Source organism: Perca flavescens, chromosome 16 (genome assembly GCF_004354835.1).
Source record: "Perca flavescens isolate YP-PL-M2 chromosome 16, PFLA_1.0, whole genome shotgun sequence".
Taxonomy (NCBI): domain Eukaryota; kingdom Metazoa; phylum Chordata; class Actinopteri; order Perciformes; family Percidae; genus Perca; species Perca flavescens.
In genome coordinates this window covers 11820821-11836422 of record NC_041346.1, presented here as the reverse complement: position 1 = coordinate 11836422, position 15602 = coordinate 11820821, and the positions used below count along the sequence as shown (strand labels likewise).

The following is a 15602-nucleotide window of genomic DNA, read 5'->3' as shown; positions in this document are numbered from 1 at the left end:
ATCCTCCTTTCATTCATTCATCTCTCACACACGGCTGTTTCCAATTGGCCCAGAGACATTCCTGAAATCGTTGTGTGCTGTGTGTGTCTCTGTTCACTCCCTCGTGTTGAAGAGCAGAGGGCGGATGGGAGGGCGAGAAGAAGATAGGTAGTGAAGAAAAGTATCAAAAAGGAGCAGAAAAGGGCACTTGAGTTTCAATTTGTATGCCCTGCGTCAGTAAGTCAGCAATTGTGTAAACACGACCGGAAGCATTGCAATAAAGGGCACGCCCACTGCCAAACACACGCAGAGGACGCGCAGTTTGGTATGTCTCCGAGACTAACCTAGATATCCAAAAGTTTTCAAAGAGGCCCCTGCTGAATGTTAGGTAAATGTATATAAAATGATGTGCAATCAAAGCTAAGCTACAACGAAGGAAACAAAACTGTATGCCAATGGGTTGAAGGCCCTCTTCAGATATACTCATAACTTGGCACTCAGATATACACATAACTTTTAATGAGACGTGCAAGTGCACATACTGTGCAAGCAAATGTATGCACTTACAAATCAATTACATAAAATTACAGCGCACACACACACACACACACACACACACTAATCTCACACAGTTACACACACACATGTTCTTTCATGCTTCGGGATAGCTTCAGAGCACCGGGTACAAATATTACACCACAATTACATTACCGTTAGCCACGGCAGCTGGTCTGGACAAAAAGGCACCACAGCGTCTCTGTCTCTGTCTCTCTTTGACTTTGTCCTACAGTTTTATTTACATTGCTCCTTCTCCCATGACACATGACTAAGGTAATCTAAAATGCAGCGAGCCCGGCATTGGCAGGCCGAGTCAAGCAGAGACCAAAGCCATCTGCCTAAACGCGTTATGCCATTCAGAGCGCCACAGACTCCAAGAGGATCCAGATCTTCCCAGTAGGATATCTAATATGAAAATCGTGATTGTTAAACCAAATGAGATGTGCATGATAGATAGACAGACCGATAGGTGGATGGATTTGTTCGCTAGTGTCAGTCCCTCGGTTTGTTATTCTGACACATAACTATGTTCAGCAAAGTTTGGGTTTTGTCAAATTGTTCGCATGAAAGTAAAAACTAAATGACAGCACGAATAGGGTTTCAGACCCAGGAAGGTTTTAGTTATTTAGTGTTTTTGTCAAGGCCAACGACGCTCCAGACCGTTTGAACATCATCAGCCGAAGATTTTGTATTAAAAAGAAAGAAAAAAAAAAAGTGAATGAATGGAGAAATTGGAAGAAAAGGCATTCATCCTTGTTGTCATAGCAAGAGAATCAACTACAGACACACACAAGCACCGAAAGACATGAATGTCTGCACACACATAGGGACGCATACGGACAAACACACACAGAGCAACAGGGAGGCTACTAACACAACCAAATAGCAATTACTACAGCGTCTGCAGCCTAGCAACCAGGCCACTGGATGTCATTGTCCCTCATCACATTTCTGTTTGTGTGTGTGTGTGTGTGTGTGTGTGTGTGTGTGTGTGTGTGTGTGTGTGTGTGTGTGTGTGTGTGTGTGTATGCCACCGTGCTCGCTTTCCTGTGACAAAAGATCCTCTTTTGCGAGACCCAGAATTTTTGTGTGACAGGTTTAGAATAGTGGGAAAGAAGAAGAGAAAGTATGGCTTATAGGGAGAGTATAAGAGAGTGAAAGAACTAAAATATCAATTTATGTAGAGCAAGGCACAGACTAACTACATTATGTATGCTGTATATATTGAGACAATTTAGTAAAAAAAAAAGTATATCAAAATGCATCAAGTTTTGTTATATTTACATATATACTGTTAGCCTGGTTGACATCAGACCCTTCCCAGTTGTAACTGAGAGTGGGTCTGGGGAAGGTCCATTGACAGCCCATTTCCAAAGGGGCGTCACCAGCGGACGCCGCTCAAATGCCTCTGGGCGCGATTGGACAGTTGGACAGTCCTTCAACCAATCAGACCAACGATCCGGGTGACGCTGTGCTTCGGTAGCCATCATGTTGAATGTAAACAAAAAGCTGCTCGGCGTCGCTGCGCTATCGGCGTTGCGTAAAGCCCGCCTCAATGGTTGTGATTGGTGTAAAGCCCGCCTCAGCGGTTGTGATTGGTGCCTCGATTTTGGGGACATTGGAAATGGGTTTGAATGGGCAGTTGGCCAGAGTGACTTGCAGAGCAAATCTCAAATTTGCCGGAAGTTCGTCAGGGTTTACGCAGGCTAATATACTGTATATATACTATATACATATTACACAACTTGATGCATTTTTATATATGTTATGTATATATAACAGAACTTCGCTGCATTTGTATATACTGAAAACATGTTTTACTCAATATTCTCTTCCTGTAAAATATAATATACGGTATGTGCATTTGCTTCACTCAGAAGTACGTCAGATTTCCCAAACTAGATATTTTCCAACTGACATTTCACTGTGATGTAAAGAGTGAAAGAGCACCAAATAGCATGACATTTGAAATAAAAAAAAACATGGAATTTTGAATGTGGTTCCAGGAACTTTAAAGAGATGGACTGCACTTAATAAAATGTCTGCTTTAAAGGACAAATCCGGCGCAAAATGAACCTAGGGGTTAATAACACACTGACCGTTATCTGGGATTTGTTTTCATGATAATCGATCGTTACCAGTTTTATTGCAAACCGCTAATTAGCTATTAGCAACAAATGCCGTGCAACCAGTAACCAGTAACCTAGCTCAAGCATGGTGTTCGTCGTTTGATTGGTTGTGACTGTTTTCCCAAGATGATGCCCGTCTGAATACGTGAACGCTGCTGTCTTTCTAAACGATCTACTAAGTTCTCAATGCTTCGGTTTCCATGAAGTGACCCTCATTATGCTACCGTGGAAGTGCGGTGCTATTTTGAACCTTGTTAGTGATATAGAAATAGCGATTTCTTTTTACTTTACCCATGCTCCGACGTCTAGCTTTATAAGCTAATTAGCGGTTTGCGCTAAAACTGGTCACATTCGATTAGCATGAAAACATATGCCAGAGAACATTCGACTCGGTGCACATGTGTTATTAAAACCTAGGTTCATTTTGCGCCGGATTTGTCCTTTAAAACCAGGTGCCAAACGCGGGCTATTATGGATTTATTTGGTTTGGTTTGTTTTTACATACAATTTTAAGAGATACAGAAGAGTCTCTGACCTAAGGCCATTAAAAAACAAACGCTAAATAACAAACTGCTTGGGCATGCGCGCATGTGCACACACATGCAGGTGTGTGTTTCATGAGGTTCACAAAGAGCATCTTAAAATCAAAATCACATTCAGTGTTTAGCAATTCAAACCAGATGATGAAAGCGCACTAATTCAAATAACATTTATTCATGAGCGGTGTCCTGTATGCCACTGGTTCAGGCAGGGAGGGTCACCAATAAACAAACACCGTGCGTCATTTTAATTAGAATTATTGTTGTAGTTTCTTTAATATTCATATCCGTCTTTGTTCTCTGTTTTTGTCTACAGGTGCATTATCTCTTGATCTGTCTTCTGCTTCCTCACTAAACTTTATCTTCATTAGATGCAAAAGAAAGCTTTTAATGTTTTATTGTTACTGAAGCAACTGAGCGGCAGCTTTTTGGGCACGTGGCCCGCGGACGTGTGGTGTGTCCAAAGGTTTTTCAAACACGCGTTAGTAAAATCCGATGAAAGAATGTTTCATCTGCTCTCCATTGTATTTTATTTTTTTTATTTTTATTTTTTTATGTTTTTCTTGCTTTCTATTTTTGTTTATTTTGTTTTTTCCTCTTCTCACAGTTCCTCGCCTCCTCTCTGCCATCCTGTCCTTATTTCCCTTTTGTTACTGTAAATTATTGTCAGAATGTTTAGTTTATTGTGTTTCATCATTTAGTTCATTCAGGTTCAAAGCAGCACTAAACATTGGAAACTGTGCAGAAGTGCCCATAAGTTACACTTTATCTAATGGTAGCTAAATGCTGGCTCGAAGAAAATTCCAACGGCACTAAAACAAATTAAATAAGAAAGAAAAGAAAAACTTCATCTCTAGAGATACATTTTCAAAGTTTAAGGTTATAAGTGACCACATTTTCACTTACGATCCAGAGCTTGTAAACTTAATTCACATGGAAGTATTGAGCAAAGTTTTGGTAACTTGTTTCAGCATCGGCCCACTTTTTGATGCGCCTTTGCTTCTATCTGTTATGCTTGGCTTCTAAACCGTGAGGAACAGCTGGCATTTAGATGTCAACATCTGTCCCCTTGTACACCTACACCCTTGTGTTATGGGGGTCATTTAGTATTGATGCTTCAGATCACGTTCCCCCTCCTGTCGCACCACACACCTCCGTCCCCTCGGAAGAGCCCTCCAGAATGAACTGCCCTTCTAAGTGTCTCAGCGGTGGTTTGATTGACACCACTCACGCTTGGCAAAATGAACTAAATTAAAGGAGTAAACACTCCAGAGTGCAAATAAACCACTCCAAGCACACACACTTAGCCTCATCCTCTTCACGCCAGAATTCCTTCACTGTTCAGCTTTTTTTTTTTCTTTTAACCGTTCCTCTGCTGCTTTTCTTCTCTCTAAAAACGTGATCTGTAGTTGAACTTGCAACTTCTCCAAGTGCTTAATAAGCTGCCGTGATTGATTGTTTATGGCTAATTCTACAAAGCCGATAAGAATGCTTGCAGTGTGTGTGTGTGTGTGTGTGTCTTTGACTGAAGCTCTCAGATGAGGAGCCAATTGATTGAGACGGCCCCAATTAGTCTCTGTGATTAATTGAGTGTGATTGGATGTCGTCCCTGGCACCCCATCATTGACGTTATTGACAGGCTAATTAGTTGCCATGGCAACAGCTTAAACACAGCTGATTGTCTGTGACTCTGAAATGATCCCATAGCAGCCAGTCAAGCCTACCTCTTGCTTGTGGGCAAGTGCGTGCGTGCGTGCGTGCGTGCGTGCGTGCGTGCGTGCGTGCGTGCGTGCGTGCGTGCGTGCGTGCGTGCGTGTTCCACCTTGAGGGTGTTTTCAAAGATGTTTTGCTATCAGAGTTGTAAAATAATTAGACGGGATGTTTTTATTGTGAATTCATCTCCACCGTGCCATCATAAACTAAAACATTTATGTTTCAAGAGGGACATTTTAGCATCCAAGAGTAAACTAAGGAACCACCACACGTACTAAGTGCTGAAACTACAAAAAAATGTCTCTGAAAACTGGCCGCAAAAATTAATCACTTAAATAATCATCAGTGATGAGAGAAATACTTGAGATACAGTGGATGAATTGGATATTTGTCGGGAGCTCCAGAAAGAAAACACATTGCAGAAGCAATTCTTGGCACTTACATGTGATGTAGCAGTGAATTGTCCATCCGCTTTTTGTAACTCCCTCCTTTCTGAGGGATTGCCACTCGTGTTGCTTTCCTCCACATTTTATCCTACATAGAGACACTTTCCCTCTTGCCTCTTTTTGCCGCAAAATACTTGTTTCTGATTTGGCTGATCCGGTCAACGGTATGACCAGCATTCTAAATGTAAAATAAACACATTGGCTCACTTACTGTATATTCTAAACTAAATGATGGGGAAACCAGGGATACTCAAAATTATCACTATTAATACTATTATTACTATTTATCTTTTTAATGAATGCACTTTATTTATCTAATGAATACATGTTTTAGTATAGCATTCAGAAAGTCATAATGGACTCCGAATACATGCTCTAAGTTTAAGAAAATAAAATACTTACGGTACAGTACGTACAATAATTAGCCTTTATCTAACCAGGTTTTTTTTTTCACTTTGTGCGCAATTATCAGCCTAACTCAGGTTATCCAGACATCTTCACTGTCCCTTGAGTTTAACTCAAAATGGAAAATACTCCATTTCTCTCCATGCTGCCTTAAGCAGGTAAAGACGCCTCTTTTTAACACTGTTCTGTATAATTATTACCTTTTTTTTTTCTTCTGGCCACACCCTGGAAGCCCTGTTCTGCACAAACATTGGGAGCTATCGTTTTTCCCACATGGGAGAGAGATCCTCCTTGACTCTGCAGCTCATGCAGTTTTTCCCATGTCCACACTGAAAGGGTTAGTTGCTAAGACAGGATGACCCGCCCACCCATTCAACTCTGGTGTACGTTACTGAATAAAAAGGAAGAATTAAATTGTGTGAATATGGCGGTTATCGGTCAACCTATCATAGTATATATTACTGACTGGCTGATATCCGATATGTAATAATGAAAGTCCAATGCCATCCCCACATATTGTCAAAGTGATATACTGCAGCAATCCTAACCAATGAAGCCCTATGTGTGAAATGAAATAGCTGCAATTTAGTTTGAGGGAAGATAAAGAAGAAAGGAAGGGTGAATTTGGGAAGATAAAACACATATGGAGGAGGGAAATTATTAAAGTAAAGAAAATCGCACATAGAAATGTGTTTTTGTGATGCCACACTGTACACTGTATATTACGTGCTGTCGAAATAACACGAGGGAAAAGGTGAAAAGCTGTGGGGAGAAAGAGGGAGTGGGAGACGAATGCGCGGTTGACTAGCCGTGAAGAAAAGACCCTAATCTTGGAGGAGGCCATAGTTGGCCTAACATCACTTTTTCTGGCCAACCTCTTTTATTCTTCTTTTGCTCTACCACTCCAATATCCTTCCTTTCTCCACACACCATCTTCCCTCCCTCCCTCCCTCCCTCCCTCCCTCCCAGCTTCTTTACATTTTTTTTCTTCCTCTGTCTCTCCAATTTCTCCAGATCTGTTCTTCATCACCTTCTGCTTTATTTGTTTTCATTTTCTTAAATCATTTAAATTAGATCGATTGAATCGTCACAGAGATTGCTTCCCCCCCCACACACACACATATATTCCACTACTACAGTGGGTGTTCACTTCCCTGTTTCTTATACATCCAACACTCAGACAGCTAAGGGGGAAGAAATCAATGCAGAAAAAGTCAATTTCAAAAGGTTTCCCCTCAGTCACAACACATAACAGTGCTGCAATCATTAAATCAAAATATGATGAAGCAGATACATACTCATGCAGACGTTGGATACACTGAATCTGGTGTTAAACCTGACCTGACATTTTGCTAACAAGATGATCTCTCGATACAAATTGACTCAACATGTCAGACGTAACACTTTTAAGATTGCCTGAGCTTGAGGTTTATTGAAAATACAACTGATACTGTAAAACCTAAAGGAAGTCATCTCAGTCTGCACGTACAGTACGCACGCGATCCTAATTACCCCTTTTACTGAATTACGCTTTCATTTATTTGTGTTGTAAAAATAAAAAGGCAAAGGCAATCACAACGAAAACAAATTAAAAGCATGCCAGACGGGAAAAAAAAACAACCAGAGACGCAGCTTAATTGGAAGTGAGCAGCAGTGAAGTTTGTAATGAAATACTTGATCAAGAATGAATTATTCAATAAGGAAATGTGCTATTAATCACAGCTGCTTTGCATTTGATGAATGCAATCCGTATTACTCTGAAAATCTCTGGTATGTCTACATGTCTCTTCATCTCTGCATAGTTCTTACTTAGAATATGTACTGTACGTATTAGTTTAGTTAACTGTCGGGGCCCTCTCTTTTGTTTTTCTTCTCTCTGTAGTTCCCCCTCGGGATCCCACAGTCACCTGTCGGTCCAACACCTACCCTAAAGGCTTCTACTGCAGCTGGCACCAGCTGCACCCCACCTACATCCCCACCACCTTTGAAGTGGACGTACAGTAAGTGCATTGTTTGATGTTGTCTGGGTGCAACTTGTAGATTTACATTTTTAAATAATCTCTATATATTGGTATGACATGCAACTGGCTTCCCTTAACCCTTGTGTTGTCTTGCCGTCGACCATGCAACATGTTGTCCTCCCGGGTTAACCCTTTTTTCAGTGCTTTTTTTAATTAGTTTTTTTTTTTTCACTACCACCAGATTCACCACTACTTTCAACTTACTTATTTGTTAAAGACTTTTTTCACCACTACTTTCAACTTACTTATTTGTTAAAGACTTTTTTTTTTTTATTGATATTTCAATATTTTTTTATTGATATTTCCCATCATTTTTAGTTGATTTCCTATATTTTCTACCAGGAAGGATTCTGTGAATGTGTTGTGTTGGGAAAAGGTAACCCCCTTAAACCATATGACCATGTCGTGCTGTCATATTGCCTACCTGTTCTGAATTCAGTTCTCAAGTTGTTTTTATAAGTTTGTGTAGAAGGAAGAGAAGGTAAAAAAAGTAGTCTGGCTGTCACCAGACCAAACTCAATCTTTTAAGATTGAACATTAGTCTGGGGAGTCTGCTCTGTATTTTCTACTGCACAAGATGTGATCAACGGGCACAGTTCAGATGACTCTGTACGCAATTGGACAGTCCTTCAACCAATCAGACCAACGATCCGGGTGACATAGCAGTGGCAGCGGCATCATGGGGTTGCCGCGCTTTGGTGGCCGGGTTGTTGAATGTAAACAAAAATGTGCTTGGTCGCTTCTCTATCGTCAACGTGTTAAACCCGCCAATAGCGCGCCAGGTGGATGAGCCAGTTTGTGATTGGTCCCCGCAGATTTGTAACGGAAGCAGGATAGCTGCAGGGAGAAGTCAAATCGCTGGCAGATCGGGCTTGGGTTTACCGAGTCTAAAAACAAAAGTGCTTTGTTTACATTTATTTTATTTATTTTTTTAGATTCATGGTCATTAAACCTCACTTTTATAAAATTATGCCTAATTTTGGAGTTAAAAAAAGCTGAACTTATGAATTATTTTGACAAATAGTTACGATTGAGTGGATAACCACAGACTGATACAGTTTAGTCAGGATACTGTTTAGAAACCATGTCATTGTTTTTTTAATGCCATACCATTTAATGAAACACCCAAATTTCTATGAAAGTAGTGATCTGATCATTCATTTTACTTGAGAAGAGCGTTATTTTTGGGCAGTTTAGCTGAAAGAATGCAAATTTCTGATGTAAAAACTTTGAAAACGGGTCAAATTTGACCCGAGGACAACAGGAGGGTTAAGTGCCTTGACTTAAAAAAATAATGCCAGTTTATTACAAAAGAAAAAGGTCAGTTTTTGTAATTTTGGCAATGATAGCTATCAGTTACGGTAACGTCGTACTCACCAAGGATATTGCAAAATGGCCTGTGAAAAAGATCCTTTTGAGATTATAAATCTGGGGTTTAGAAGAAAACTAATATCATTTTGGTTTCACTCTGTAGTTGAACACCTCGAGGATGTTTAACCCTTGTATTATGTTAAGGGTCAATTTGACCCATTTGCGTTTTTGTGTTGACCAAAATACTGGTTAACCTATCTTTTTCTTCATGAAATTGTATGACATTTCCTCATGTAGGCTCATGAACTTGTTCATAAAATCTGGACACACTGATGTGTAGTGGAATGTCTGTTCAGAGTTTGTATACAAAGATGATGTTGCGGGTCATTTTGACCCGGAGACTTTCAACACCCATTTAGAACCAGGTGTGTGTGTGATTGTGTGTGTGTGTGTGTGTCTGTTTAAAGGAGGAGGAGCTTTCTCGCGCTTGTCCTCTTCTCTGTTGTAATGTCATCTCTTTGACACGCACACTACAAAATGAGCTCCAAAAGGTTTGCAACTGAAGAAGTTTTAGCACAGATTTTCGATGGTAATAGTGATGTAGAGGAAGAAATTTCAGAGTCAGAGGATCTTTCAGAGACCTAGAACAATGCTATTGACGATCCGGATTGTGAATTTTCCTATGATGAAGAGGATTCTACATTAGCTGAAAACAATGGACAGCAATCATCCTCAACATGGACAGCTAAAGATGGTAACATAAAATGGTCAACATCACCACACAGACTGACTGACTGTCATCAAAATGACTCCAAGCCACACAAGATTTTCTGCCACACTAGTTGATGATATTCAATCACCATTTCATCTCTTCATATCCCAACCAACAGATAGGATCATAGTGGACATTACCAACTTGTAGTGGAGGTGTGTATTTCAAGAGAAATGGAAGCCACTGGATCAGATTGACTTGCATGCATACATTGAAATCCTAGTCCTGCTGCGTCTGCAGCATCCACCCATGCTTTGCAGCGCCACGTTACATCCCGCAACACCCTGCTGTGATGTTCATACGCACAGAGTAGTCAGGATCCAGTATTGGAGACTGCACTACTCAGTACGACACAATGTGCCCTGCTATGACATGAACTTCCATGACTACCTCGAAGTCACTGTTCCATTATCTCTAATGTGACTATTATTTGCCACTGTTCATCACATCAGCAACCGGCCCCGTCAGACACCGCCTACCAAGAGTCTGGGTCTGCCGAGGTTTCTTCCTAAAGGGAGTTTTTCCTTGCCACTGTTGCAACAGCCACTGATAATGCTTGCTCTTGGGGGAATTACTGTAATTGTTGGGGTTTTGGAATTTATTAGTGTGGTCTAGACCTACTCTATCTGTAAAATGTCTTGAGATAACTCTTGTTATGATTTTTTACTATAAATCAAATTGAATTGAATTAAATTGAATAGTATTAGCTGGAGTGTACAAGTCAAAGAGATAAGCAACTGCCAGTCTGTGGAATGACGAGAGTGGAAGTCCAATATTTTTAACAACAATGTCTTTGGAGTCAATTCATATGAAAGCTTGGGTGTTCCACAACATTAGAGCTGGTCGACATGAAAGAGACAAACTAGCTGAGATCAGAGATGTATGGGATAAATGGGTCAAAATCTTACCTGTCTTGTACAATACTGGTCCCCATGTCAGTGTAGATGAACACCTTGTTCCATTCAGGGGTGTGTCCCTTCTGACAGTACATGCCCAACAAGCCTGCCAAGTATGGCATCAAAATATGGGCATCCTAGGATGCCAAATCTAGCTATGCATGGAATATGCAAGTGTATACCGGAAATATTTTCACTAAATAATTGGTAAAAACAGTTTTGAGGGAAAAAATGTTTGTGATTAGGAAAGATTTTTTGTTTTGAGTGTATTTACACTGTATGGGTCATTTTGAACCGTAACATCATCAATGTAATTTTTTTTTCAACATAATACGAGGGTTAAACAGTAGGTAGGCATTAGATCCTACAAATGTGTGGATGTAGACCCGGCGAGTCTGTCTCGGTCAGCTTCTCTTTGATATTCCTGGATCACAGAGTCCCACAGCTCACGCCACAGCATGTGGACTCTGCCTTCATTAATATTGTAACACTAATATTATTCTCTTTGAATAGTAATGAGCAGTGGGATATGGAGAAGTATTAGATGGAGAGGACAATAGAGAGATTAACAGTAAGAGTGTCTTCGGCATCCAGGTCAGCCATTAAACAGGCCTGGTCTGTGTAGCAGGAAGGAATATAGTCAGCAATATTTAGTGTTTGAATTAAAACGGTGTCCACAGCTTTGATGTATACCGCCCAGACTGCAAAAAAAAAAAAAAAAAAAATGCTCAACCAGTTTTCTACTCTATTTCTACATTTCCATCCGTTCTCACGCCCAACTCGTCAAATACCGACTGTTGGTCAGTGGCTCTCGGCGTCACATAGCGACGCAAAGAGCGAAAACGGTAGTGAGTGGTATGAAAGACCTAAATCTGGGTAAGGAGGTTGGTTGGGGTGGTGGATGGGTCAAACAACACAGCACTTTCAAGGCGATGCTTGATACTCCACCAGCTGCGCTACGGCGCGTCCCAGAAGCGATACGCGCCAGGTCTATTTTCACGCGAGCCGCGGGCCATTCGGATAGCCCAGGTAGGCAGTGAAAAAGCTAGAGCATCCAGTCAGTTTACCAAAAGACCCCCCCCCCCACCCTCGATATCGTCTCCTCAACACCATGGACGACGAGAGATTCATCTTGGAGGTGGCAAATCCCTTTTATCAGGACGCCAGAAAAGAGAAGGCATGGAGTTTAATTGCAGGAGTGCTTGGAATGGAAGGTAGATACTATCTAATAATAAAGAGACATTTTAATCTGCGAGTCGGGCAGCAAGACCCTCCGCTTCTGAGACGCTCCCAGTGTGGTATGGCGCATGGTGGAGGACGGACAAAACCAGAACCCAGCACAGATGTGCCGGGTGGAAAATGGGGATAACTGTCCCGTTCTCGTGCCACATGTCGGTTTCAGTAAACATACGTCACGACCTGGAGCACCAATAAGTAGTGGTGGGGGATAAAAATCAATACAGCATAGTATCGCGATATTTTCCGTGGCAATACTGTATCAATACACAGACGGCAAGTAACGATCTTTTATTATATATGTGTTGGTCACTTTGTCTGCTTGACAATCCCATTTTGCAGCAATACAATTGAAGTGAGATGAACAAACGCATCGTTTTAGATTAAACAGATGTTGACAAAGTTTTCCTTGGGGACATCATTTGAAATTGGGAAACATTTTGAAGTTGAAAAAAAAAAGTAATAAATTGCAATATCTCGCAGAATATCGCAATATGTTTAAATTCACAATAATATTGTATCCTGACACAAGTATCGTGATGATATCGTACCGTGAGGCCTCTGGTGATTCTCACCCCTATAAACAAGAGACGATCAAGAGTCCCGACCCAGAGCGTCTAAATATCCTGATGCCGTAGGAGACTTTTTGCATCAGTAACAAAATTCAAAGCAAGCCACCCTCTGCCTTTCTCACATCTGTCCCTGTTTCCCTTTTCCGACTGTATCTCCTCCTTCCTTTTTAATTCGCCTCTCCTCCTCTCCAGACATAACCAGCGTTCACTGGAGGTGCAGAAAGATCCGGACCACAAGAACCGCTGCCGTGTACGTTTTCCTGAGGTGTTCTCCAGCTACCCGTACAAAGTCAACGTGACAGCAGTCAACGCCTTAGGGAAAGCCTCTACCACCATTTCCTTTGAAGAGTCCAGTATAGGTAAGATAGATGTTGTGTAAAGAGTTATTATGGTGTGGTGTTGTATGAGATGTTTGTAACACTAAATTCCCCCTGAGCACATTTGAAATTGAGTTTTTTTCCCCTTCATTTGTTTTTAATTAATAGCAAATTGTTTATTTGGTAACACTTTACTTGAAGGTATCGACATAATCGTGACATGACACTGTCATACCTATGACATGACACTGTCATCAACGTGTCATAAACGTTATAAACAAGTCATAAACGTTTATGACTTCTGTCATTAAGTGTCATTTGGTTTTTTCATGACAAGTTGACATAGTTTGGGTTGTCTTGATTATGACAACTTGACGTTAATCGAAGTGACATTACCAGAGGATGTCTTTGTCATGACAACTTGACATTAACCAGGATGACATTACCAGAAGATGTCTTTGTCATGACAACTTGACATAATGTCATCCTTTTTAATGTCAAGTTGTCTTAATAAGGACACTCCAAAGAAATGTAATGTTAAGTTGTCATGACAAATACATATTTGGGTAATGTCATTCTGGTTAATGTCAAGTTGTCATTACAAAGACATCCTCTGGTAATGTCATCCTGGTTAATGTCAACTTGTCATGACCAAGACAACTTCTGGTAATGTCACTTTGATTAATGTCAAGTTGTCATAAACAAGACAACCCAAACAATGTCAACTTGTCATGACAAAAACCGAATGACACTTAATGACAGAAGTTTGTGACTTGTGTGACGATTATGTCGATACCTTCAAGTAAACTGTTACCGTTTATTTATCACAAGTAATATTGTATCGTTATATCCAACAACGTTATTGCATATCATACCTCATATCGTGCAGCCCTAGCTTGTACTGTACGTAGTTAAGCGCTTATGTTTCCCGAAGAGGTTTGAAATGGTTTAATTTAGTTTCTGAGCTCAAAGGTTTGAAAGGTAACACACTGACATTTTGAAAATTCTACAAATACTTCCCTCTAACTCATTCAGGTTGCAGAATATTAAGATTAGATTTTTGTCAGTTCAAGGACAGATGTGAGATCCTTTTCCCACACATACTGACCAATGTTAGGCCACAAAAACAAGGACCAACATGTGGAATGTCGACTCAAGGCATCTCTCTGAGCAACGTTAATGCATTTATTTGACCACAGATGACTGATTTCATTGACTTCTGTTTCCCTTTGGAGATTTGGTGCGCACGCAGTTATGCTCTGTGCCAGAAAAGACGGAGGAAATTGGAATTTCAATGGCCAAATAAATGTCACCCAGCTAAAAGGAGAGTGCACAGATTTCTTTTTTTTTTTTTACCACTGAGTGCGCACCCCTGTCATTACCAAAGGCACTAAATAATAAACATGCTACCTCTGAACCCTTTCTGCTGCAAACAGTATTTAATGTGAGGCTTGGACGGGATGTGACAGTCTCAAATCAAAGGTCTGGTTTCTCACTGAAAGTGCCAAATTACCCAAACACCAGCTGCCATATAAGCCCATTTAGTCAAATATTTAATGTAGGACTAAGCCATTTTTATTTTTTTGAAACCACCGTCATAGTTATGTGGTAAGTTTGGAAAAAACAAATCCAGTTTGAATTGTGAAGTTTTTGTTCACTTAGGCTGCAGAAGGTTACATAATAACAGCAAGACTCTTAGAATTCATGAGCGACTCAGGCTGGAAAGCAGTGAAGAGGAGAAATTCATTTTAAAGAAGGAATGAGAAGTACTTTGATAGATAAGGGAAGTGCTGCCAGCAGTCCTCCGCTCTGTTATATTGCTTAGAGCGCGATATGGGTGTGCATGACGCAAACACACACGGACACCAACGCGGCTGTGAGCAATTGTGTGGAGTGTCGGTCGAGAGGGTGAGGTATTGAAAGAGAGAGAGAGAGAGAGAGTGTTTGTGTGTGTGTGCGTGCGTGTGTGTGCGTGTGAGTGTGTGTGTGTACATAAGTAACCAAATGAGGCAGTGACATGCTCTGCCAAGCCCCGGACACAGGACTCATGAAAATGCTAATGCTAGCCGGATTAGCGCCGTGGCTGAGGAAATATCCCTCCACTATTTGTGAAGCAAAACACCCCACTGCCCCTTTCTTTCCCTCTGCTTTTCTCTTTTTTTCCCGCATGCCCTTCTTGTGACTTTGTACTTCTTTTACCTCTGTCCCCTCCTATTTTTAATCGTTGGCCAAATCTTCACAGATAAATGTGAAAATGCCATTTGTGTGACAAATGTCTTCCATCCACACTATCATTTTCAGATTGATTCCTTAAAGTTAGTTTATAAACCAGGGGTGTCCACCAGATTAGAAGATTAGAAGATAACCAATGGTCCCTTCTGACATTTAATAATAAAAGTTGCAAACAAATGCACTGTTCTATAACAATTCTTCTTTTCATCATCACAATTTTCAGACTCATTCATTTAAATTATAATGATATCAAATCGTTTTCTATTTTTAAATCTCCTTCTGTTCATAGATCATATTCTAATCTAACTAACTGTGTATTGTTTTAAAAACCGTAATCACAATCTGTGTTTTATTTAGCCTGTGTACGCCTTAAGAGTGTGTGTGTGTGTGTGTGTGTGTGTGTGTGTGTGTGTCATGAAATTATCTTAGCACTTCAAATTAGCCCCTTTTCTGTTGATTTGCCTTTTTGTTTTTTT

At 40.6% G+C, this 15602-nt stretch overlaps 1 protein-coding gene across 3 annotated transcripts in view; it reads left to right on the top strand.

Annotated features, from left to right (window-relative positions):
* The window catches only part of cntfr (ciliary neurotrophic factor receptor), a 273674-nt gene that overhangs the window by 223314 nt on the left and 34758 nt on the right, over positions 1-15602 (top strand). For all 3 annotated transcript variants that reach the window (XM_028602619.1, XM_028602618.1, XM_028602617.1), the window contains 2 exons: positions 7652-7769; positions 12770-12936. In XM_028602619.1, the coding sequence (XP_028458420.1) occupies positions 7652-7769; positions 12770-12936 (285 nt within the window). The remainder of the gene's footprint in view (positions 1-7651; positions 7770-12769; positions 12937-15602) is intronic.